At 42.2% G+C, this 24253-nt stretch overlaps 1 protein-coding gene across 1 annotated transcript in view; it reads left to right on the top strand.

Annotated features, from left to right (window-relative positions):
- ALPK1 (alpha kinase 1) overlaps positions 1-24253 on the top strand; it is a 99508-nt gene that overhangs the window by 65679 nt on the left and 9576 nt on the right. The window contains exons 5-13 of the mRNA XM_090036680.1: positions 1757-1816; positions 4694-4780; positions 5557-5633; positions 8238-8333; positions 11210-11314; positions 11739-13908; positions 17109-17262; positions 20322-20484; positions 23294-23480. Coding sequence (XP_089892806.1) covers positions 1757-1816; positions 4694-4780; positions 5557-5633; positions 8238-8333; positions 11210-11314; positions 11739-13908; positions 17109-17262; positions 20322-20484; positions 23294-23480 — 3099 coding nt within the window. The remainder of the gene's footprint in view (positions 1-1756; positions 1817-4693; positions 4781-5556; positions 5634-8237; positions 8334-11209; positions 11315-11738; positions 13909-17108; positions 17263-20321; positions 20485-23293; positions 23481-24253) is intronic.

The raw sequence follows: 24253 nt of genomic DNA, 5'->3' as shown, positions 1-24253 counted from the left end.
GCTCAAAAGTTGGTGGTGCACGAAAAGGCTCCCCGAGTCAGTTTGCCAGGGCACAAGAAGAGGGAGAAAGTATTCAGGGAAATAGGATGTCCTCTGCTCAGACTACCCCAAAATAGTCAACTCAGGCCAAGCCAACCTCACCCCCCTCTCCTCTGATATAAAGAGTTCATTCCCTTTCCCTGTGTCTCTGCAGAGCTTTAAAACTACTGCCTCTGCTCTCTCCAGCCCTCCTCTCTGAAGAGCAGAGAGATGGATCCAAGCTGCCCATGATTTCAATGGGAGGCCAAAGGGAGCAGTCTGGCATACTACATTTTTCATGAGAAGAAGAGGGAGAGGGTCTGCCAGCCCTCAAAGAGGCCAGCAGCTCGTGGTCTGTTCCACGTTCTGCTTTCTGTCCCCTTCTGAAAATACCTTCAGCCCAAGATCCTCTCCCTATCCTGTGCCTGTGCCTATGACCCTCCCTCCTTAATAAGGGGTGCTGAGAGAATGAGGTGCTCTGACTTATTGGAGGAGAATCTACTCTTTTCCACAACTTCTTGCCTGTCAGCTGCTGCTGCTTCTGGTCCTCGAAAGGCCTGCCCTGGGAAACTAGAAACACAAGTGAAGCCCTCTCTCCTAAGAGCTAGATCATGCCTGCTCCATACATGCTGCACTAATGTGCACACACACACAGAAGAGGCAAAATGCAAGGCATCTTTACAGTAAGCTTAGCTGCTTGTCATTTGAAGGGGAGTAGAGTAATGAATGGCTCCATCTACCTCCAGCCCTCTTGTAAATGCCTTTTTCCCTCCCCATAACTATGTAGCTGTACAGGGGCTGGCAGACATGATTAAAAATATGATATTAATAACTTCAGTGACAGTCATGTTTGAAAGGAATGAGGTAAGACCACACTAGGAATCCAACCAACTTCTGTCTCCCTGGAGTGGACAATACCATCATTAGTCATTAAGAGAACGAGAATGTTTTCGTTCAGTCCCCATCTCCTTCTCAAACCCACCTATGTACAACCCAGGCACTGGATGACAGGCCACTCCTTGCAGTATTTTATATCCCTATAGCCTCTTCTAATGGAGGAGCATGGTGCTTTACAAACTTGCACTTCCCATGTAAAAGAGATGGGTTTATCAATGGGTTTTTTACTACTAATCTTCCCTGTCATATCTGAACACCTTCCACATAAAATCAACAACAACAGTGAAGTCCTTAGTTGATTTAAGAAAAACTCTGGGTCTCCTCCCTTTTTAAAGTTAATAGTTCATATTAGGATTATGTTTTTGTTGCTGTTTTCTTCTGTTAAAAAAAAAAAACTAAGTAGCATTATCAGGCATCCTGCAAACACACCACTGAATATATCACATTAATATAAGAGGAACTACAGTGTAGTAAATATATACTCAAATGACTTCAGGATGGTGCCACAGATTCCTTGTTTCTGCATGCACAATTTTCTAAGTACAAAGAAACAGTGGTAGCCTAGATAAAGAGACTTACTTTCTTTATCACTTCTGCAAGATTTCTGTGTATTTAAATATGCATGAGTCTTACAGATTCCCGACCACTTGTTTAAAACTACCTGTGCATATTTAAAAAGCAATTCTTACTCTAGAAACTTACTTTTCTATACATTATGGAACTAAAAACATGTAAGTATGACTAATGAATGCACTAAGAACAGAAAGACAACTTCCAACAAAGACGCCTTGATTAATGAATAATTCAACACACTTTCAGTGTTTGTTTTTTATTTTTTCAGGTAAACTTTTAAAAGCTGAATATATTCTAAGCAGCCTCATAAAAGACAATGGAGGTACAGGTATGCTATGATATTTTGCAGTTTGGTAAATCTTTTAATGTATTGTACCATTCATTACACTTACACATCCTTTGAATATGCTGCTTCACTCCCCAACTCTCAGTAATGATAATTCTTTATATCATATTTTCCCCCTTAACCTTAATATGATATGGATGGAAAACCTTTTTCTTTTGGAACTTTCTTAATTCATTCAAAACCCAAACTCTTCAAATCTTTGCTTATATCAAGAAGTACTTTGCACCTTTGCATTGCCTGTCTTCTGCTTTTTTGTCTTGGGAATTTCTAACATTTTGAACTTTTGAGTAGTTGAGTAGTTTGAGTAGTGTCAGATTTGCAGGGGGGAGGGAGGGGAGGGGAGGGGAGGGAACGGAAGGGGGGGATAGAGGAGGGGAATCAATCAGCTATCAGATAAATATTTTCTTTCTTCCATTCCAAACATGAAATTACTCTCCAAAATTACACTGATCTTATCCACAGAAATATGTCAGTGCTGATTACAGGTTTAAATATCATTATTTAGTGACCTTCATATCTAGAACTGAAAGGAAGATAGAGTGAGTCCCTGGGTTTCATACTCCTTGTTCCTAGTCTTGGGACCTGTAACAGAACAGACATTCAGTTCACATAAACCAGTTTGAAAATGGCTGAAACCAGTTTGAGATAAACCTGGTTAAAAGCAGTATCAGACTTAACTGATTTGGGTCAAACAGATTTATGCAAGGTCTGTCCCAGGCCCCTTCCTGGTTTTACTTAAACCAGATTCCCCCAGCATCCCAGATGCTTTGTAGCCCTGGGTGGGGCTCTCTGCTCCAGAGCAGGAGTGGCCCCACCCCTCTGCTCCCTGGCTGGAGCTCTGGCAAAAACTACAGGCACTCCCCCCACCCCCTGCTCAAGCAGGGATTCCTCCCCTCTCCCACAGCATAGACGGTAGCCAACATGTAATATGCTAGCTAAGGCAGACAGGACAAAGGTAGACAGGACAGTGTCCGCTTAGGGCTTTTTGGTGCTAATCAACAGGGCAGCTGGTAAATTTCCTCTATTCCTTCCTTGGAAAGCTGTTTAAGAGCTTGAACTAATGAAAGAAGCTTTTGTTTGCTTGATGGGGTGCTAAATGCTGTGTTATCAACTCCCTGATGGCTCCCTCACTGGTAAGCAGTGGGGAATTCCTTCATAATCAGAGCATCCTGCCCAGACCTAGCCATGCCCCCACTTAGCTCAGCACTATTGAAGGGAAGGGAGGGATCCTCTAGTGCCCCCCGGTTTCTAACCTGAGCCAGTGTAGACATGTGCCTGCATTTTTTCAGTCTCCAGGGAATGTCTGGGTGGTTGCAGACTGGTTCAGCCTATCCAGGTTAGATTAACCTGCAAAGATTGAGTCAATTCAGGCTTTTTGAACATCTGTCCCTAGCCAGAAAGATCTGAAATGTTCTTCTACTATTTTGATAAGTATGTTAGCATTTAAAAATGTTCTAGTTATCATTTCTCTCCTCTGCAGAAGCCCCTATAGTTATTGTTCACCTTAAGCTTGGAATGATATGTGGCTCTAACACTCAATAAGCAAGAACCAGGCCTCCAAGAAATATGAGATTATTAAAGAATCTTCTCCACCAAATTTTAGGTTCCATTTGTTTTCTGGTTTCTGTGTCATTAGGGCTTACTTGACTCACATAGTCAAACTTTTCTTTGTAACCATGAGGAATAAACTCTGGTTATTTCTTTTTTATGAAACAGATTCTCACACTCATGAAACATCAGAAACTGGGTTTTTAAGGGGGAAAAAAAAAAGAAAACCACCAATTAAGATAAAACCTATGATAAAAAAATAAGTTAGAATTGGCAGCCCTGGCTACTGAAAACACCATCAGACTAAAAAAATAAAAATAATAACCTCTTAGTTGGGCGGCACTCAGTGAGGACAGTTATCTGTAACCTTTGTTTGTCACTTCCTTTGTTTATGTTTTTTAGTGATGTACGGTACAAGTGTGTCTGATTTTGATTTGCACTTAGCACATTTACCTTTTAGCTATTAACATTCTATGTATGTGCATTTATATGTGAATCACCGCTAAGAAGAATTAAGAATCAATTTATTTTCTTAATCAAGGTAGGGTATTATGAACACTAGCATTTTAATATAATAGAGGCTGTCAAACTTCTAAGTGGCAGGGGCTGTACCAGTGGAGGGCCACAGGCCCCAGGGACTGTATGGCCCTCACCTCTCCCACTGTACTGAGCTCCCAGGTGTACCCCCTTTCCCCCCACTTCTCCATACACACTGCCCTACCCCACTGCTGCACCTCAGGTGCTCCCCTATCCCCCTGCTGTACCACATGCCTACCCTGCTGCTGCTCTTCATACCCCTACTTGGACAGCCCTGGTATAAGGTATTGATAGGGGATAGGAAAACAACTTATATAGATAGCAGCATAACACTCCCTCTTTTCAGCTAGTAATAAATCACCACAAATAAGTAACCCTATATTAATGCATTCGACCCCTTAAATTAATATGTACGTATTTCAACATTATTTTATTAATAGTTGTACATAGCCAAGTTTTGCAAATCACCTCAAAATCCCCAGAGGAAAGGTTCTATATAGAAGTGCTAATTATCCACTCTTACTACTGCTGCTCAATACTACATCTGTTCATGGTTGGTAAAAAGCTTTGTACCTGTATATTTATATAGGATCTTATTATAGCCTGTTACCTTGATATCTGAGTACCTCTAAGATATCTGAAGGTATAGCACAAAATGCATTGAAGTCGATGGGAAAAAATCCTAGTTGACTTCACTGAGATTTGGATAAGGTTTTAAGAACTCAGAATGTAACAATACTTAATCTCCAGTGAGTTTTTAAACTGTAATTTCAGGTACATGGCTGTATCATAAGGGAAGTGATAGGATTCTTGTTCAGTCAGTCTGCTTACAGATCAGAGGACAGATTCTGCAAAAGCTTGGTAAGATTCCTCTCTGCTACACTAGTATTTTTCCTATAGCAATTCCACAATTTTTAAGAGATAAAGAATACACTTCTCATATTCACAGCTCACTATAAGGTAATTTTTGGGTTCAAGACAGCTTATCTAAAACTTGCCCCTAGCTTCTCTGACATAGAAAGTCACAGAAAATTAGTTCTGCACACAGCTGGTTGAGACAATAAGAACTCACAGCTGACAGGAGCCCATTGACCAAGCAAATGCACTTTGCAAATAGGCAGTCTGTTGCTGAAACAATGAGGTGGTAGGGAGCACTCACAGATGATGTCTATATTGTCATTTTTAATGTTAAGCTATTCTGTCTTCATCCACACTCTTTCCCAAATGCTTTATTCCTGAAGCCAGTAGCCTACCCTGAGACATATTGCATGGAAGCTCCCTGTGCAAGCATGAGATATCTTCAGGCCGAGGGGCTGACAAGTTCCTGTATGCAGCCCCCCTGCATGGAAGGCTTCTCATCCAGACAGACTAGGGCTGCACTGTTCCTTGTGTGTGAACTACTGTTTTCACTGGCTGCTAATCTGGGCTCTTTCAAAGGTATATTGACATGTACAAACCAAAGCAAAAAGGAATTAATAAATTTTCCATTGTAAAATTTGGAAATGTGCCACAGAATGGTTTTATACAGCCTTGAAATCTCCCTAATCAAGGCAGATGAAATAAACCCAGAGACATACAGCAACAGTATCACTTAAGGATGCAGCCCACTTATTGACTGTTTCTCTGCTTTATTTCAGGAATGTGGTATGAAGCAGCAGAGTTGATTTGGGCCTCTTTGGTGGGCTATTTAAAACTTCCTCAGCCGGATAAAAAGGTTGGTTTGGTTTGGTTTTTTCACACTGAATATTCTTACTAATTCAAAGTCAATTGCAGAATCCTCATAACAACATTCTCCTAACTAAATAAGAAAAATATATGCTAGATAGAGTCAATAGTAAAGTGGATACATAGTTGGCTAAACAATCTCAAACTAAAAATAACTAAAATGGATAAATGTCAGGATGGCAGGAGGTTCGTTTGGAATCGAGTGCTATTTAATGTTTTCACTACTGACTTGCAAGAGAACTTTCTGATCAAGTTTGCAGATGATACAGAACTGTAAGGGACTCCAAACACTGAAGGAAATGGGTAGGATCCAAAAGAACCTTGATAAATTGGGGAACTGGGCTACAGACAACAAAATGAAATTCAGCAAAGGCAAGCGTAAGGTGCTATATTTGGGGAAGAAAAACCAAATGCATACATACAAAATGGGAGGGAGGCAATTGGGTAGGTAACTTTGATGCTGAGAGAGTTATAGCAGATCACAAATGCAGCATGAATCCACAATGGTCACAGAAATATGGCAATTTGCAGCTGCTTTAACAAGAATGTTGTATGCAAGACAGTACTCTACTCTAGGCTGGTTAGGCCTCAGATGGAGTATTGTATGGAATTCTAGGCTCCACAATTTATGAGGGATGAAAAGAAAATGGAGTAAACCAAGTAAATAATATGATAAAGGAGCAGAATGAAAACTGTGTGAGAAAAGGTTGACAGAACTAGTTATAGTAAGTTTGGAGGAAAGGGGATTAAGGGGGAATGGGACAGCAGTTCTCCAATATTTGAAAGGCTGCCATAAAGAAGTGAGAGAACAATTGTTTTCTTGCTACAAAGGGTAGAACATGATATAAATTGTAGCACAACAAATTTAGAGTCAATCTCAGAAAATAAGAATTCCTCATTCTGAGAAGAGAAGAACCAAAGAATAAGCCACCCAGAGCAGTGTGGACTCTCTTTTACTGGAGGTTTTCAAGAAAGCATTTGTCTAGAATGGTTAAGGATAGCGTATCCTGTATTTGTGCTGGACTAGATGACTGCTGAGATCTCTTCCAAACCCAGGGTTCTATAATTCTCTTTACCACAACCTTATTTCAAGATGCATTCAGTTTCATGTAGTGCTGGTTTTCCTTCAACCAGGGTTAATACTTGGGGCAAACAGAGCTGAAGATTACACCACATTTTGCATATATTTGTATTTTGACCACCATATCTTGACTTCTGTTTTATTTCTGAAAAGAAATAATGGGATGGTTTTCAAGTGGCAGCACCATCAGATGCATGTCTGTCACTGTCCAATCGAACAGGACGCTGCAATGCAGACCTCTGACAGAGTAATGCCATGATACACAACTATTAGTATTACTAATTGCAGGGATTACTTCTTTAACCTTGGAACAAAACAGCAGAGTGTTAAAACTAAACACAAGCAAATAAATAAAATGTCTTGTTTTCTTAGACACATTTAGCCAGGATGTAATGTAACTTATGTCCATACGTGCTGCTTATGGCTTCTCTTAGGCATACTCTTTAGCTCAGACTTGCTAATCATCCACATTACAAAACTTTTAGTTTGCTCCCCCAGCAGCAGTCCTGCCCACCCATAGAGCCTCTTGTGAACATCATGACTCAAGGTCAAGCTGTCTGATAGTGCACACCATCCCCATGCAAGATGACTTTTACTGACTACACATGTGTACAACTGTGTACCCACCCACCTACCATGTACCCTACTTCACACACCTAGTAGGTATGTACACACTTGTAGATCCACCCAAGACCTGAATCAGGATTATAAACTCTGGACAAATGCCAAAAATGGCAGTTACCTGACTGGGTAACTGCTATTTGAGCATGTCATCAAGAAAAACAGGACTCCACCTATATCATCTGTGAATTTGGAGAAGCCCACAGGTCTGAGGCAAGTCAGGAATCAAGGTACCAACCAAGCTTGGGAGAAGTGAACAAAATTCAGGCACAGGCTAGGTCTGGAAAAGCCAGGAGATCAGTCAAGAGCAGGGTTTAGGAACAAGCTGAGATGAGAAAGCCGGAGATGAGGCAGAGAGTAAAACTGGAGATCAAACACAGAGAGAGCACATGCAAGAAGGAGCTTCAAAGCAATCTAAGATCAGACTGAGCTCCATTCATCAAACGCTTCCAGTTCCAGCTCAGGGATTTATGTGGAGGAGCTGGAGGGTCAACTGGCCCTAGCCAGCCACTCCAGTGAGAGGGGGGAGAGTTAGGCCCTTCTGGAGACTTCAGGACAGTCTTGACCAAGTCTGTGACAAATTGTAGGGTGACAGTCTGGGCTGAGTGGCTGTGCTGGTCAAGCCACACCAAAGTTGTAGGTCTGAGATGGTGGCCTGACAGATGCCAGTCTATGTTAGTACTTACTTTTCTGCATTGCCTACAGGTGTATGATAATCTGACTAACCAAAATCCAACCAAATAATTCGTCTCTGAATTTCCAGTCCTGTCCTCTCTTCTCTGTTTCTATCATTGCTTCTTTCAGAGCACCAAGCACATTGTAAGCATTAAATAAAAACAGATAATAAAAAGGGGAGGAGGGAAATAAAACTTATTTTCATTTCTTTCCCAGGGAATTGCTACATCACTGGGTATTATGGCGGACATCTTTGTTTCCATGAGTGAGAAGGATTATATTCGTTTTAAAAACACTTCAGAGGTTGATCTGGTAAATATTTATGTCCGAGAATTCCCTTTATATAGCTGTACCACACTCATCCACATTTCCTGCTCTTGGCTTTGCACTGAGAATGCTGCTGTTTCCCCCAGGACTCCAGTGAAAGAGTTTATTTCCCCTAAAAAAAAGATCTTTCTCTTTCTTTCAGAGTAAATTAAAGGAACATTGTGAACAGTTTCTAAGAACAAGGTTGGACATAGTTTAAACTTACACAGGCAGCAAAGGTGAACATAGTAGACTACAAAAAAAAAGAAAAAATTGTTACAGATCCAGTCATTGGGAAAGCTGGTCTGTACCCTACTCCTGTCAATAGAGAGTCTCATTGTGATGATCGAATGCTCTTATGGAGCCAAACCTTAGAGGTAGTGATTATCTACAAATCCTAAAATTCAGACTCTGTGCTTACTAGGTTCTAATCCTCAGTGATGTTATAGCAGTTCATCTGTGTACACCAGGGGCAGGGAAAGTCCCGCCTGGGCCTTCAGCGGACTCCATTTCCCAGCAGCCCTTGTCTGTGTTGCTGTGGCTGGTTTCCATGGAGACCCCAGGAGCTGGGGTGCTGTGACAGTGCAGGGCCAGGGTTTCATGGGGATCGGCCCCGGCAGGGTGCACAGCTGGGTGAGGAGCTGCTCTGGGGCTGGGATCTTGTGGCAACTGTGGTCCAGAACCAGGGCAGAGCTGCGATCCACTGCCTGCATGCCCCAGGCAAGGGTACGCAGATAGTGGATCGTGGCTCAGCCCCAGCTCTGGACCATGCTGTCACCACTTCTAGATCCCAACCCCAGCCCCGGCCGCAGAGTAACTCCCTGCCCAGCCACACACCCTGCCAGTGCTGCTGGGACCAGTCTTCATGGAAACCCTGGCCCCGCGCTGTGATGGAAGTACCACTCCTGGCATCTCCATGGAGACCAGCCACAGCGGCACAGGCAGGGACAACTGGGGAATGGAGTCCAACCTCTGGCTGGATCCTCCATTTTGCCCACCCCCGGTGTAATCACTGAGGTTTAACTGATTAAGGAGGTTATTAAATTGTAAGTGAGTGAGAGCACACTGTGCATCTCAGGATTTGGCCCATAATGAATGTATATCTAAGGCTTCCCTCTACATGCAGAGGTATAGGCACAATGGGATCTAATGCACAGTTTACACAATCACACATCCTGTCACAATCACACATGCATGGTAGGAGGCATTATTGTAGGATTGCGTATTAAATCCCAGCTCATTTTATTGCCAGTTGGGAGGACCCTTGGGGCTGGGGGATCATAGCAGCTGCAATTTCCCAAGCTCAGGGGTGTGTGAAACCCATGGGCCCTGGGAATCATGGTAGCCTTGATCCCAAGGGCTCAGGGATGCATAAAACTTCCAAGACTGTGGATCAAGGTAGCTGTGATCCTTAGCACTCAGGGCCTGCATGGAACCCCTGAGCCTGAGGCATCACTGCTGCCTCAATCCCCAGGACTCAAAGATTTCATGCTGGACATAATGCACCCCTGCAGCTGGGAGCCCTGTCAGCTGATAAGGCTCTCAGCTGCAAGGGAGACCCTGCTACACGTGCAAATTAAAGGTCAGTAGCAACCAGCTATAAAGTCAGTACACATTTTTGAGGTCTAACTTCAGCTGGTTGGAACTTTTTATCATGTAATAGCCACTTGGCATGAGTAGCTGGTCTTAAGGTAACTGCACAATTAAGCAGTTAGTTGCACCATACCTGTAATGTGTAGAGGGGGCCGAACAAAACAACTTGAGAAAAGTGTGTTCCCTGAACCCAGAAGTGCAAGCTGCTTAGAGCATTGCACTGAATAAAACTTGAACTTCCATTCTTTTCCACACAAAGGCAAGACTTGCAGGCTGAACCCAGTGCTTGTTCAGGCAAAATTTCTATGGAACTGTATAAATATATATAGTAAGGCTCCACACTTAAAGTCACAAGAATTCAAAGTATGTAAAAGTTAAGATCCTATCTTAATTTGTATGTGTTACCCATGTTCAGTACCTTCTTCCCCTGTTTTTTAGTTAGATGTGTAGCTTAATTTATCAATGACATCAAATGACTTGCATAAAATCCCTGGCCAAGTTAACACTGCAGTAGGCCTCCCTATTTAAATTCATAATCTGAGTTCCTTTGTTTTGACTGCCCAAGTGCAGCATTTTGTCAACATTGGACGAAATCCTGACTCAGTTTTCATCACTTCAAGAGCTGAGCCACAGCTAAGCCCTGCAAGGAGGGCAGGGCCACTGATTTCAATAGTTACTGTAGATTACAGACTCTCATGTGTTGATTCTGAAACTACTCCCTTCCCCCCATCTCTGCCATTTCTTTCAGTAATGAGCTGTCTTGAGTATTTTTAATGGTTACTTGCCTCCCCAACCCCCAACACACACCATTTCCTGAACAAAAATGTATCATTATAAAAGCAGGAATATTTATTCTACGTACTCTTTAATAGTTCTTTTCTTTAAACATATGTAGCTTTTCTGTGAAAGTTGGGGCAATAACTTCTCCAAGTAGCTTTCTCCTTATGACTGCTTCAAGTTAATGTTTTGTCATGTTGAGTATGATTTTAAGAGGAAAGGAGAAACCAGGCCAGCATGTCCTGTGATTTTTCTGCCTCGTTAATACTTCCCACATAATTTGCAACAGATTGTCAGAGAGACAGGTATTGAAAAGCCACTATAAGTAGGTAAAGGTGTCCTATACCATAAGGTGTTTATTTTAAATTAAAGTTAGGACCTACAGTTGTGGAATCCAGCTAACAACAAATTGTTTTGACTTTGGTTCTCATAAAAAGGAAAATCAAAATTAAGTCTCTTTTTAAAAAAGAAAACTAGTGTCTGGATCATTTTCCCTTCTGCTATTTCAACAGAGCCTTCTCCAAGAGTCTGACCATCGCTTACTGTCAGCTGCTGAAGCCTGTAAGCTGGCAGCCACCTACAGCCAGTATACCCCACTTTTTGTGCTCACAGCAGTGGTAAGTGTGAAATCAGAAGTTAGCACTTCCTAGAAGTTAGTGCTGCATATGCTTTCAAAGAGCTTGGACCATGGCCATAAAATATAGATCTATAGCCAGATAGCCAGCTCTCTATTATTTGGGATGCTCTCTATTATTACATATGCTGGCTCCCAGCTACCTTCCAAAACCAAATAGAGAGAAAAAGGGCAGAGAAACACATCCCCAAGAGCAGTGATGATTTTCAGATCAATATTGCACTCTACCTGCCATTCTAAATGAATTTAAAAGGTGATGATGTCTTATTTTCTAGAAATGCAGAAGCTGATGGTGAAAGCTGGCATGTGCACTTTGAAATCCACAAAGACGAGCATTTTTTAGTGTTGGTCTGAAGCACATTACTATATTTTTAATTCATTGGTTTCTAATCCATTTTCCTTTTCAGAACATCCGTGGGGCATGTTTACTGTCCTATAGTCACTCCAGTGAATGCCCTCCAGAGAGGAAAATGTTCTATTTGTCTGAAGCTAAGGAATCCTTTGAGATTGGCCTTCTCACCAAGAAGGATAATGACCCCATAACCAGCAAGCAAGAGCTTCACAGTTTTGTTAAAGCAGCTTTCTGCCTTACAACTGTGCATCGACAGCTCTATGGGGAAAGCGAGAGCCTCTCTGAGGTGAGATGCCTATGTACAGAAGCCATGGAGAAACTGTACATTTACATCACTTCATTTACAGAAGAACAAGACAAAGGAATGCTTTCCAAGGAGATCATGACTCTGATCATGTCTGTGAGGGAGCATTTACAAGTGCAGAGCTTCCCTAATTCAGATGCCAGGTCTTACATTCCAGACAGCTACAAAAGCAGTGTGGAAAAACCTGTCTTGTGTGGTGAAGTGAACTTTGAGAAACTTCTTGAAATGCATTCCCAGCATCATAGGTCAGTGTGTGAAGTGTTTGAAAACACTTGCAGGAGCCATAAAAACCAGCTAGGAGAGTCCAAAGCAGGCGCATGTATCACTGCCTTGAAAACAGAAACCAAAAATGTAGACACGGTGTGTAACACTGAAGAAAGAGGGTTCTGTAGGAAAGATACTGCCAAAGCCTCTGCCTCACAAAAAGCCAAAAGAGGCCATGAGAAGCTCAGTGGCCAAACAAGAAGGAAATGGACTGATTCTGGTGCAGTGAAAGTCTCCCTTAAGGAAGAGATGGAGACTGAGCCATTAAACGGAGAAGCAAATAATGAAAGAAACAAGTTGCAAAGCAGAAGTCAAACTACTAGCTCTTTAAAGTCTTGGAGCAAGTTGTCAAAATCAAGTTCCTCTTCCAGCTGGGAGGAGATAGATTTTGATGACAACAGTGAGTTGCCTAGAGAAGGGCAGAAATGGGAAGAGGGCTCAGTGGCTGAGAAGTGTTGCACAGCCATTTCTGAAGCTGCTGAGGAAGATGTTCAGGCTAGTAACCTGTCTTCCAGAACTCATCATCTCTCTCTTCAAGAGCCTCAGGGCAGCTGCTCAGGTTCTCCCCAGTGTCCTTTAAAGAAAAATGGACCCTCAAGTAACGGGGTAAAGACTGCACCCTCAGACTGTAGAGAAGGGCTCTTCGGGAGGACAGAACATGAAAGGGATGCTTCAGAACAGAAAGCAGAGGCGGTCAACAGCATAGATTGCCAAAACAGTGCTGTTTCTTTCTTGGATCCTCACCCTTCTGGTCCCAAAAGATCTGACAAGGAGGTAGGCTCCTCTTGCTTGACAGAACAAAAATCCTTCGAAAGGGTTGACCCCTCAGCAGAAACTGATTCCAGAACCAAGGACAGCAACAGAGACGCCAGTGTTATTCGCAGTCCTTCTCCCAACAGCATCAAGAGTGGAAAAGTAAGAGATGTGGGAAGGTTTAACAGAGTCCCAAAACCATTATCAAGAAATAACTATATGTCGATTGACCCAGAAGGAGAAACTGTAGACTCTACAGAGGATCTATCAGCTGAGCCACACATAACTATAGATAAGGTGTTTTCTACTAAACCTACAAACAAGCCAGAAATGGCCACTGATTCCTTTGCAGATGATTGGATTAAAAAATCTTCTGCTGCCATGGCTGGAAATGGATCATTTGAAATATCTGAAGTTGATACCCAAGCAGATACAGTGGATGACTGGGAATTTGCTTGTAGCAATAGTGGAAGCTCAGTAAACAATTTTCCTGCCATAAGTGTTTCAAAGCATCGGGCTAGCCACCAGGATAAAACTAGGGCTTCATTATCAGGGAGGAAGAAATCAGTAACTGACCACTTCCACGACTGTGCTACCACTGAGGAGGATGAAGGTGAAAATCTCAGGAACGTTCTGAACAGAAGCCACATTTCAAGTTCCTCTTGGTATAAATCATCTCAGTTTTCCAGCAGTTTTTCTGAGTTAGAGAGTCCATCATTTCTGAACTCCAGTGGGAGCTCTTTTGTTTCTGTGTCCGGGAGAAGCAAGGAAGAAATCCTAGAAGCTCGCTTTCTGAGAGATGATGAATATGAGAAACTCTTGTCAGGTGCTGAGCATAACTGGCTTGTGCAGAGACTGAAAGCTACCGGAATATTCAAAGCTAATCATCTGCATCAAGCATATTGTAAGTACCATCTCCCCTTGGTGCATATGTTGTATTCCAACATATCCTAATCATATGTAGAAAGTTCATGCTTTCCATAAGTGGAAAGTTCAAGCCTCAAGTGTATTTCATATTGCATACATGCTGGTCCCCATACTACAGTGATGAGCATGTTACAAGACCCTAAAAGAGAGATATAAGTATCAGAAGGAAATCTGGAGTCTAATCTTTGGACACTTATTCATGTGTATATACGTTCTGGCCTTCTACATCAGAGTTCAGAGCACTGGTCTTGTAAAATAACAGTTGTACATTGATTATCATCAGGGCCTTACACCAATAATTTAGGTCAAAATAGACTAGGGATTGCTCCCTTCTGGCCAGAAAGATGCATGAAATTGTGTGTGAATGAGGCCTGCTTGAGTAAGTAGAGGCCACAGAATCAAGTTTCTCCTTTTTTATTAGCAGCATGCATTTCTCAAGGCTTTGGGTATTTTTAGGCTCTTCCTTTCCCACAGTATCTTGACTTCACTCAGGAAAGAAGCAGGCAGGAAAGAATAATGTTTTGCTTTAGTTATCCACTGCATTTACTATTATATTTAAATGTTATTCTTTAAGAAACACAAGTTATATTTTACCTGCTGCCAAAATCCCTCAATCACTTTTCATTTGGCTCATGTTCCTGTAGAATTTGCTACCTTTATCTTTTGTTTATTCCAATAAAACTCCTATCAACCTCTGAAACTAAGGGCTCTGGTACTCCCAGAGTTAATAAGTATGAATACTGCAGCAGATAGCCACTGTTTAAAGCCTGCTTCTAGTCCAAAAAATCACCACTTAAAAATGGTGCCATAAATTCCTCACTCATTCCTTTCTGATTACAGAATAGTAGTAGCCAGTTTGCCAGTTAAACAATGTTTTCTTCTATCTTAAAGCCCAGTAAACTCAACCTGGGGTTTGGTAGTTAAACTGTGCTCTCTCCAACTTCTTACGTGTTACCAGTGATGGGGATTTAACTTACCAAAAGACGGTCTTTATTATGTCTGTTTAACATTATCATATGCAATATCTATCCTCATTGCCTTCATGGGGTCTACACAGGTATTATTTCGGGACACTACAGCCCTGTGACTGGAACTTTGTTGGCAGTTTCATTATTATGTCCAAAAAGCAATCAAGTCCACATACGTTCCTCATAGCCAGATTACTTCCACTGGGGTAAACAGGAAAAAGATTGGTAAAAATGAATTTTTACTTCAAAAGTGAAATTGAATTCACAACAGGCAGGCAATAGATCTGCTTGGCAAAGAGATACCAGTTTGCATAGATGCTTTTCAGCATGTTTAGCAGATGTGCAGGGCTATTATCAAAATTTAATCTACAGTGTCAGTTTCTTGCATTGGCAGTTTCAGGAACTTGCTTTCTTTGGGAAATTCAGTAATCTACCTCTTCTGAAATCCTAAGCTGAAACCTTGCAGGCAAAATAAATTATGTCAGTGTAGTCTATCAGCAAAACCCCATAGAAACACAGTTTTAATAACAGATGAAATTTTTTTGATTTTTTTTAGTTAAAAACTATCAATTCATTAAAACTAGAACTTTCTGTGGGAAATGAATGAATTTCTCAATTAATTTCTCATTTCAAAATACTTGTGGAAATTATAAGTATTGAAACTACAGAACTATTCTGTTTTGGCATTCCAAAATATGAGCTTCAGTTTTGGGGTTCAGAATGACTTTTCACTTCAAGGCGTAAGTTACATTACAGTAAAAAGCTTTGAAAAAAGGATGTATATAATTGAAACCAACCATTTTAAATTAATGAACTGAAACATTTCTGTTGATCCCATCTGATTTGTTCTTTATTTAATATTTTAACTTTGACTTTATTTGAAAAAGAAAAAGTGTTTGACAACTAGATAGTTCTAAGAGGGTAGGAAGACTATTTCCCACACAGCTCTAACTGTTATTTTAGATCAGAGCCTTAGTCCTCCTGACCTCCCATACCAAAAGCTTCAGAAAAAAAGTTTTCTGAAAGCCCCATAATAGGCAACTGTGGGATAATCTGCCCTCACTGAACTTCTCATCCTATTCTCTAACAGTAGGTTGGTTAAGCCCTGCAGCACGAAGTTTTATATCCCTTGTAAAAAATTTGTTAGTATTAACTTATTGTTATTCTGAATATTCTTATTATTCATATACATAATTATAGATAAATACCCATGAACTCTGGTATTTTTCAACATTATATAGTCTGTGTTCAGAAAAGATGAAAATACCTAGGCACTACAAACAAGGCTAAAGTGTGTTTGTTTCCTTCTGTTTCTTTTTTGTACTTTATTATACTTTACCACTACTTAAATATTTATTAGTATGCTAGATGTGTGCAAGAGCAGCTTGCTACCCTAAAAGTAACTGTACATTGTGCTGTCCTGCCAAAGCTGGTTATTTTTCTTTATATTACCATCATAACTCAAAACTGTATGAATTTCAACCCCATGGCCGCATCCAGATGAGCAGGGGTTATGTGGTTTGTGGTGCCACAAACCTCTTTCTGGTGCTGCAAACTGCATGTGGTGATTGTTAAAACGTGTGCCATGTGGCAAAATTTGCTACTGGAATTTCCCAGTAGCAAGAAAAAATGGCAAAACGCGCACAAAAAAAGTGTTCACCAGCACAGAGGGAGGCCTGGCCCTCCAAAGCAATGCTCTGGCTGCCAGCCAGGCATCTGTGTTTCCTGAGTTGTGTCGTTGCTGCTCCAGCATGCCACCAGGACACCAGGTAATACTGGTGGGCCAGCACAAGTGCTGGCCCCAGCCTCCAGCTCTTCATGGCTGAAGAGCTCAGAGGATCTGGGCAAGGGTGGTTTGTCCCAGGTGGGACAATGTGTCCCGCAACAAAATGCACATGTAGGGGCATGCTCCGTGGCAGAAGGTAGCGGCACAAATTAGTGCCACTACCATCTGTGTCGCTGCAACCACACACCCCTGATCATCTAGACGTGGCCTATGAGATGAAACTTATAACCATATGACTTTCAAAAGATGCTATTTCAACAGGTCAGTGTAATAAGCTGTAGGGACTTAGTGCAGGACATACTAGGTCTTGGAGGCTTGGTGTTCCCTGATCCAGCCAGGATAACCTGACAGCACTCATGATTCATCCTTGGTTACTGATATTGAACAATCTCTAATTATAATTGTGGATCTGTCTTCTTGTAGCTGCTCTTCTTTTGAAATACTCTAAGAAATCTGGTCTGTGGACAGGCCAGGAAACAGCTGTATATATTGGAGACTACCTGAGGGTGGCAAAGGAAGGCAAACAAAGGAATGCATTTTGGATACACTTTTTGCATCAAGAAGAAACACTGGGAAGGTACTGATGGGCTACAAATTGCTGGTGTGAAATGTTTAATCAGTATGAATGCTGCACTGTATTGTACCTGGCGCAAACACACTTCATTGCTGCAGTGCAGCAGCATCTGCATGGCAGTCCAAGTAGACTGATTACTATGTGGGCAAGCTAACTGCCCTGTCACTCAACTGTGCTAATTAGCCAGTCTGAAGCTTCAGGTGGACATGGACATACTGCTTACATCAGATTAGCACAACACGCTTTATGGCTGCTGGAAATGATAGAGGTTTACCTTGTAGACACCACTGTAGGAAAAAAAGAAATTTCCGTAGATCATCAAACCTGTGCTTAACTTTGTCCAGTGTCCTTCCTAACAGTGGCCAACATCAGATCCTTTAAAAGAATATGCAAGAAAACACACTGTAGGAAGCTGTAAGCCATTATGTTACCAGGGAAAGGCTTGCCCTAATCTTCCCTAAGGTAGAAACTGGCTAATATCCTGAAGCAAAAGGCTGTTATAAAACTTTTCTGAAGCTCTTGGTCATCATATTGATCCTGATTAACATAACCCTGGGAAAAAAAGCTTGTTATCTAGTGTGATTCTCAAATTATGATTTTTTTCAAAGGGACAGAGTATTGGAAAAGAATGAGCTGCATCGCTATGCTATCTGACACAGCCATATGTATTCTTCATTTTCCCATTATGATTTTGGATTTGCCTACACATATGTTTTTGCCTATACATATGCTTGTACTGAAATAATTAAATGAGTTTTAAATAACTGTTTTTTAGCATTCTTATTTTGGTTTAAAAGTGTCCACTATCTGATTTAAATTAAATCCTTATAGGACACTCTTAACCTGAAATGAGTGTGGCCATGCCTAGGTACAACTGAATAGGAAATAAAACCAACTCAACTAATTTCATTCCAAGTTGGGTATAAGCAAGCACCTTAATTTTGCAGGGCCTTGCAAGATATCCAGAAGGTTGTATAAGAGTGTTTTGCTGGAGTCCAAGTATGAGCAGAGGTGGTTCATGAGTACAAGGTTAAGGGCTAGGAAAAGCCTTTCTCTTTGTAATTTCCTAGATTTCATAGACATTAGGGACAGGAAGGGACCTCATGAGATCATCGGGTCCAGCCATAGGCTGGAAATCAGCTGGGATCAAGTGACCCCAGCAAGAAATAAATCCAGCTATTTTCTGAAGGAGTCCAGAGTAAGTGTTTGCACCACGTCTTGGGGGAGTTTGTTCCAGACCCTGGACACATGCACCGTAAATAACATTTTTCTTATGTCTAGTATAAATCAGCCTTCCTGTAGTTTATGGCTGTTAGGCCTTGTTATCCCTTGGACAGCTCTGGTGAACAGATGTTCTCCCAGGTCCTGATGTACCCCTCTTATGAAGTTGTAGGCTGCCACCAAGTCCCCCTGAGCCTTCTCTTCTCTAGGCTGAAAAGTCCCAAGTCCCTCAGCCTCTCCTCTTACAGCCTTCCCTCCAGGCCTTGGATCATATGAATGGCTCTCTTCTGGACTCTCTCAAGCTTCTCCATGTCCTTCCTGAAGTGGGGGACCCAATACTGGATGTAGTACTCCAGCTGCGGTCTCATCAGGGCTGAGTAAAGCAGGAGAATGACTTCCCTGGTTTTGCCTGAGATGCATCAGTGAATGCACACCAGAGTTTGGTTAGCTTCGCCCTCCATTGCATCACATTGGTGGCTCATATTCATCTTGTGGTTCATCAAGACCCCCAAGTCCCTTTCAGTCATGGTGCTAGCAAGCATAGCACTGTGAAGCCTGTAAGTATGCTGAAGGTGCTTCCTACCGAGATGCAGCACCTTGCACTTCTCTGCATTTAAGGCCATCAGGTTTTGGTCAGCCCACCTTGAGACTGTGTCCGAGTTGGCCTGTATTCTCAGCCTGTCCTGCGGTGTGATGGCAGTCCCCCATAATTTGGTATCATCTGCAAACTTGGCCAGTTCATATCTGACTCCCAAATCTAGATCACTGATGAAAATGTTAAAGAGTACTGGCTGGTATCTCTTTGCCAAGCAGATCTATTGCCTGCCTGTTGTGAATTCAATTTCACTTTTGAAGTAAAAATTCATTTTTACCAATCTTCTAGTACTCTTTGGGTCCGACCCCATAGCCAGTTGCCTAGTCATCGGACCATATGATGATCAAGGCCACATTTCCCCAGCTTAACCATGAGGACATCATGGGGAACTAGGTCAAAGGCCTTCCTGAAGTCCAGATAAATGATGTCCACATCATCTCCCTTGTCCAGGGAGGAGATGAGGTTGGTCAGGCAAGACCTGCCAGTCACAAAGCCACATTGGCTGGCATGCAGAAGCTTGCTGTCTGCTAGTCTGGCATTCATTGATTCCTTGACAATTTTCTCCAGGATTTTTCTAGGGACAGACATCAGACTGATTGGTCTATAATTCCCCAGGTTATTCCTCCTCCCTTTCTTGTAGATAGGGACCATGTTGGCTGTTTTCCAGTCATCTGGGAACTCACCCAAGCACCATGATTTTTCAAATATCCCTGCCAAGGGGGATGCAGTGATGTCTGCCAGCTCTTTCAAGGCCCTCAAGCACATTCCATCTGGGCCTGTGGACTTATGAATGTCCAGTTTCTTAAGGTGTTCCTTCACCTGATCCACATTGATTTTGGGCCCATCACCCGCTCCCAAATTGGATTGTGCCATTCCGGCCAGTGTGATCCTCGTGGAAGTGTGAAAAACCGATGCAAAAAAGTCATTTAGGAGATTGGCCCTTTCTTGGGCATCTGATGTCAGTTGTCCCATTGGATCTCTCAGGGGCCCAATACTATCCTTGTTTTTCTTCCTACTTCCCACATATCTAAAGAAGGACTTTTTGTTGTCCTTGATCCCCGTAGCTAGCCTAAGTTCAGTTTGTGCCTTGGTAAGACTTTTAAGTAATTTTAAGTAAGACTTACCAATAAAAAACTTTGCCTTTGGCCTACCCCATTTTAATTTATAGTGACATGTTGCATCACATTCCCTTACTGCCATCTGCCCAAGGCTGAGCTGACTATGCTGTTTGCTTTTTATTATTTAGGTATATTGGGAAGGAGTATAAAGAAGAAAAAGGACTGCTTCATCATTTCAATGATGTGGAACGACAAATGACTGCTCAGTACTACGTGACAGAATTCAACAAAAGGCTGTACGAGCAAAAGATCCCAACACAAATCTTCTACATTCCTTCTGCAGTGCTTCTGGTAAGAACCCCTGCCCTGAGGGCTACAGACAAGTCAGCTGAAGCAGGGATCATAAAAAAGCCAGCAGGAAATGACCAATGTTTCCTCTGCACTCTGCAGAACAATAGGGAGAGTTAGAGCTGGGGTGAAAAAGGTATGGTCGCAGGCTGGATCCAGCCCCCAGTGCTGCCCATGAAGTGAACCCACATGCTGCCTGTGGTGCACACTGGATCAGCCCAGTGTTGCATGTAATGTGGGCTGGGGCGGATATACATTGCATATGGTATGCAGGGCTGCTCTGGGATATGCACTGCACACAGTACCCACACTGGACCAAGCTATATGCTGCACATGGAACCCAGGCCAGGCTGAGCGAAGCTGCACACACCACATAGTGCCTGCACCAGGCCATCCCTGCATGCTGGATCTAGCATACAGGGCTGGTTTGTAGGCCCACTCTGACCTGTGAACCAGCCCTGCACCATTTTCTGATCTGTAGGCTGGCCCTGCACCATTCACCCAACCCACAGGGCCAGAGGAATTTGACACCCTGAAGTCAGAGTATAAGACAAGGAGAGTTACCCGGTCTCTGCATGCCAAACAGTGAACGACTTGTAAATATATCATCATTCCAAACAACAGCACTAAGTCATTTGTGTCCAATACACTAAAAGAGAAATTATATTACATCAAGGGTGTCAAACTCAGTGGGGCCCCCAGGCTGGATCTGAACTGTGAGAAGCTTCATGAGCAGAATCTGTACCCAGCAGCAGCAAAGGGGTAAATATAAGCAGCAACACAGGAATTATAGCAGCAGTCTCTCAACCTCACCTGTCACCAATATGTATCTCCAGAGCAGCTGCATAGCTGGGAATTTGTCAGTGGGTCCACTTCCACTTGCCCTGCCCGCTCTAGGAGCACCATGACCCAGGTGAAATGGCTATGGGCCATATCTTTGGCACCCCTGCATTTCATGTTTTCATACATTCATACATTGTAGTCACAAGGGACCACAAAGGATCATTGTGTCCGACCCTCCTGCCCCTGGCAGGAAAGAGGACCGAGGTCAGATGACCCCAGCCAGGTGACTATTAAGCCTCCTCTTGAAGACCTCCAAACTAAGTGATAGTACCACCTCTCCTGGAAGCCCATTCCAGATTCTGGCCACCCTTACTGTAAAAAATTTCTTCCTAATGTCTAACCTGAATCTACTCTCCACTAGTTTGCACCCATTATTCCAAGTTACTCCCTGGGGCGCTCTGGTAAATAGCGCATCTCCGATTCCCTGTTGTCCTCCCTTGATAAACTTATAACCAGCTATAAGATCTCCTCTCAGCCATCTCTTGTGAAGGCTGAAGAGATCTAGATCCCTCAACCTCCCCTCGTTGGGTCTTTCATGGAGGCTACGAATCATGTGAGTGGCCCTCCTCTGAACCCTCTCCAGATTCTCTGTGTCTTGAAGTGTGGCGCCCAAAACTGGACACAAGTACTCCAATTGTGGCCTGACCGTTGCATAGAGGAGGAGCATCACCTCCCTCAATATTTTGGTCAAAAAAATAATCCTGGATGTGGGGGTTTGTTTGATCATTTAGAAGATGGAAAATACCTAAGCCTAGATGCACATTTTTTCAAGGAAGGGCAAAATGGGTGCACCTGGCAAAAGCATGTCTCCTGTGTTTTATGTGCCAAACTTCAGGTCTGCTGAATTAGGCAGATAAAAAAGTCAGGGGTTGGGAAGTAAGTCTTTAGATTGTCATTTCCTTGGGACAAGAACCTGCCTTTTTTAAAATGTGGTCAATAAAGCGCAATAGAACAATGAATAAGTAATGAAGGCACGGGAAATAATCTTGGAAGCATGTGGGCCAGCCTGAGATTTGTACCAATCTGCCTTGCTTTGTACTTTTCTGTATTACTTTGTAATTGAACCCCAGAACTTATTATAATGGGAGTCACTAGAGTGCAAATTCCCAGCCTTACCCCCAAAACATATAATGCATTAAGATGGGAGGATTTAAGCAAAGGTAACTAAATAGCCTGGAATAATCTCTATTTGGCGACTATCTATCCCAGTACAGAAGGACTAGAGCACGGCCCAGTCCATGTAAAGGTACAGTTTTGTACATCCAGGTCATACATTTAACTGAGTATTTACTTGACCTCTGTGTTTCAAATACAGATTGTCAAGTAAACTATTCTGTAAAGAGTCAGCATCCTATTTTTCTGTCACTACATGGTAGAGAGTGGAAGTTAATGTTTCAGTGCTAATGTATACCTTAAAAGAAATATGTACATGACCTCAGAAAAAAATAACTTGACTGTTTTTGCTAAGTCTGCTGCCTTACACCAGAGCACTGGCAAGCAAAACTTAATGCAATTTTAGCACCAACATACTGAAGCCCATAAGTATGTAGAAAGTGCTACATCAGCCAGTCATGAACAGTGTAAAAGAGGGAGAGTTGCCAGTTGCTGACCTGCCATTCTTCTAGTTCTTTCACCTGCTCCTTACACTGATTTTCATAAAGTCTGTTTCTGATTTGCATTGCAAGCAAGGTGGTTAGAGAACTGGTTGCTATCCAGTCCCATCAGTCTGAATTGTCATTTCCAGAGCTAGCACTGTCTTATCTATTGTTAGATATGAGCTCCACTTCTAGATGTGCTATGATGAGGAAACAGCAAACTGTGGCAGAGTATGGATGTTCTTGACATGCATTTTCCTTGAGCAGGAAAAGAAATAGTGAACATAAGAACTGAGATTTCTGAGATGTATGACATGTCCTCATTTTCATTTCTAGTGGGATCATTGTAACACTTATGTTCTGGTTTCTTTCAGATATTAGAAGGCAGGTGCATAAAAGGTTGTGTGAGTGTGGAACCCTACATCCTGGGAGAGTTTGTGAAGCTATCTAATAACACAAAAGTAGTAAAGACAGAATACAAAGCCACAGAGTATGGGTTAGCCTATGGACACTTTTCCTATGAATTTTCCAATGCTGCAGATGTGGTTGTTGACCTACAAGGTTTGTATTATGGCTGATACTATTTTTGTATCTCTTCCCCATCCCGTCCCCTCCCCTCAAGTGTAACACTCTATAAACAGAGCAAACCATTTAAAATGCTACAAAAGCAAGAGAGGCATGTAGAGAAGATTTAAATCCAAGCAATGTAAGAAAACATCAGGGTCTTTAATTTTTGGCATGTGCTTTGCTGCTAACATGATATTCTCACTCTCTTGTTGAGAAGAGACAAATTGGAACAAATCCTACCTAGTATAACCTTCCATGCAGCAGGAAAAGCCTTTTCACCCTTGTAATGCTAGGCTGCTGCCCACATATATAAAACTATATATGAGGAGCTCTCCTGTAAAGGGGATACTCAGATGATGAAGAACCACTGAAGCAGCACCTCTGATGTCACCCTCCCTCTCTTCGTGTAACTAGCAGGTCCCATGATGGCTCTCTTTGGTTTGAATTAAGAATCTGGCCTTCTACTTTTTATGTTCACTCATACAGTTTTTAGACAAACTCTTATTCTTTGTTTTTTCCTTGTCAGAGCTTAGTGAAATAAAATAGAAATTTGAGACTGTTGGGACCTACTGGTCTGCTTGTGTCTTTCCATGAAAACTGATAGCAATAGTTAGGGCCATATTTTGCTTTTGCTTACACAGGTTTAAAATTGAGAGCAACTCATCTGATATCAGTAGCATTCTCCCTATGTCAGACTGGCAGAAGGATGCTCAGTCTCCCAGCCTTAGTTACAGAAAACAATAAAGCAATGGGATGATTGTGCTTAA

The sequence above is a fragment of the Crocodylus siamensis genome, chromosome 2 (genome assembly GCF_052110815.1).
Source record: "Crocodylus siamensis isolate JL-2025a chromosome 2, ASM5211081v1, whole genome shotgun sequence".
Lineage (NCBI taxonomy): Eukaryota > Metazoa > Chordata > Crocodylia > Crocodylidae > Crocodylus > Crocodylus siamensis.
Note: the sequence above shows the minus strand (reverse complement) of the source record. Positions and strands in the feature narration are given on the sequence as shown.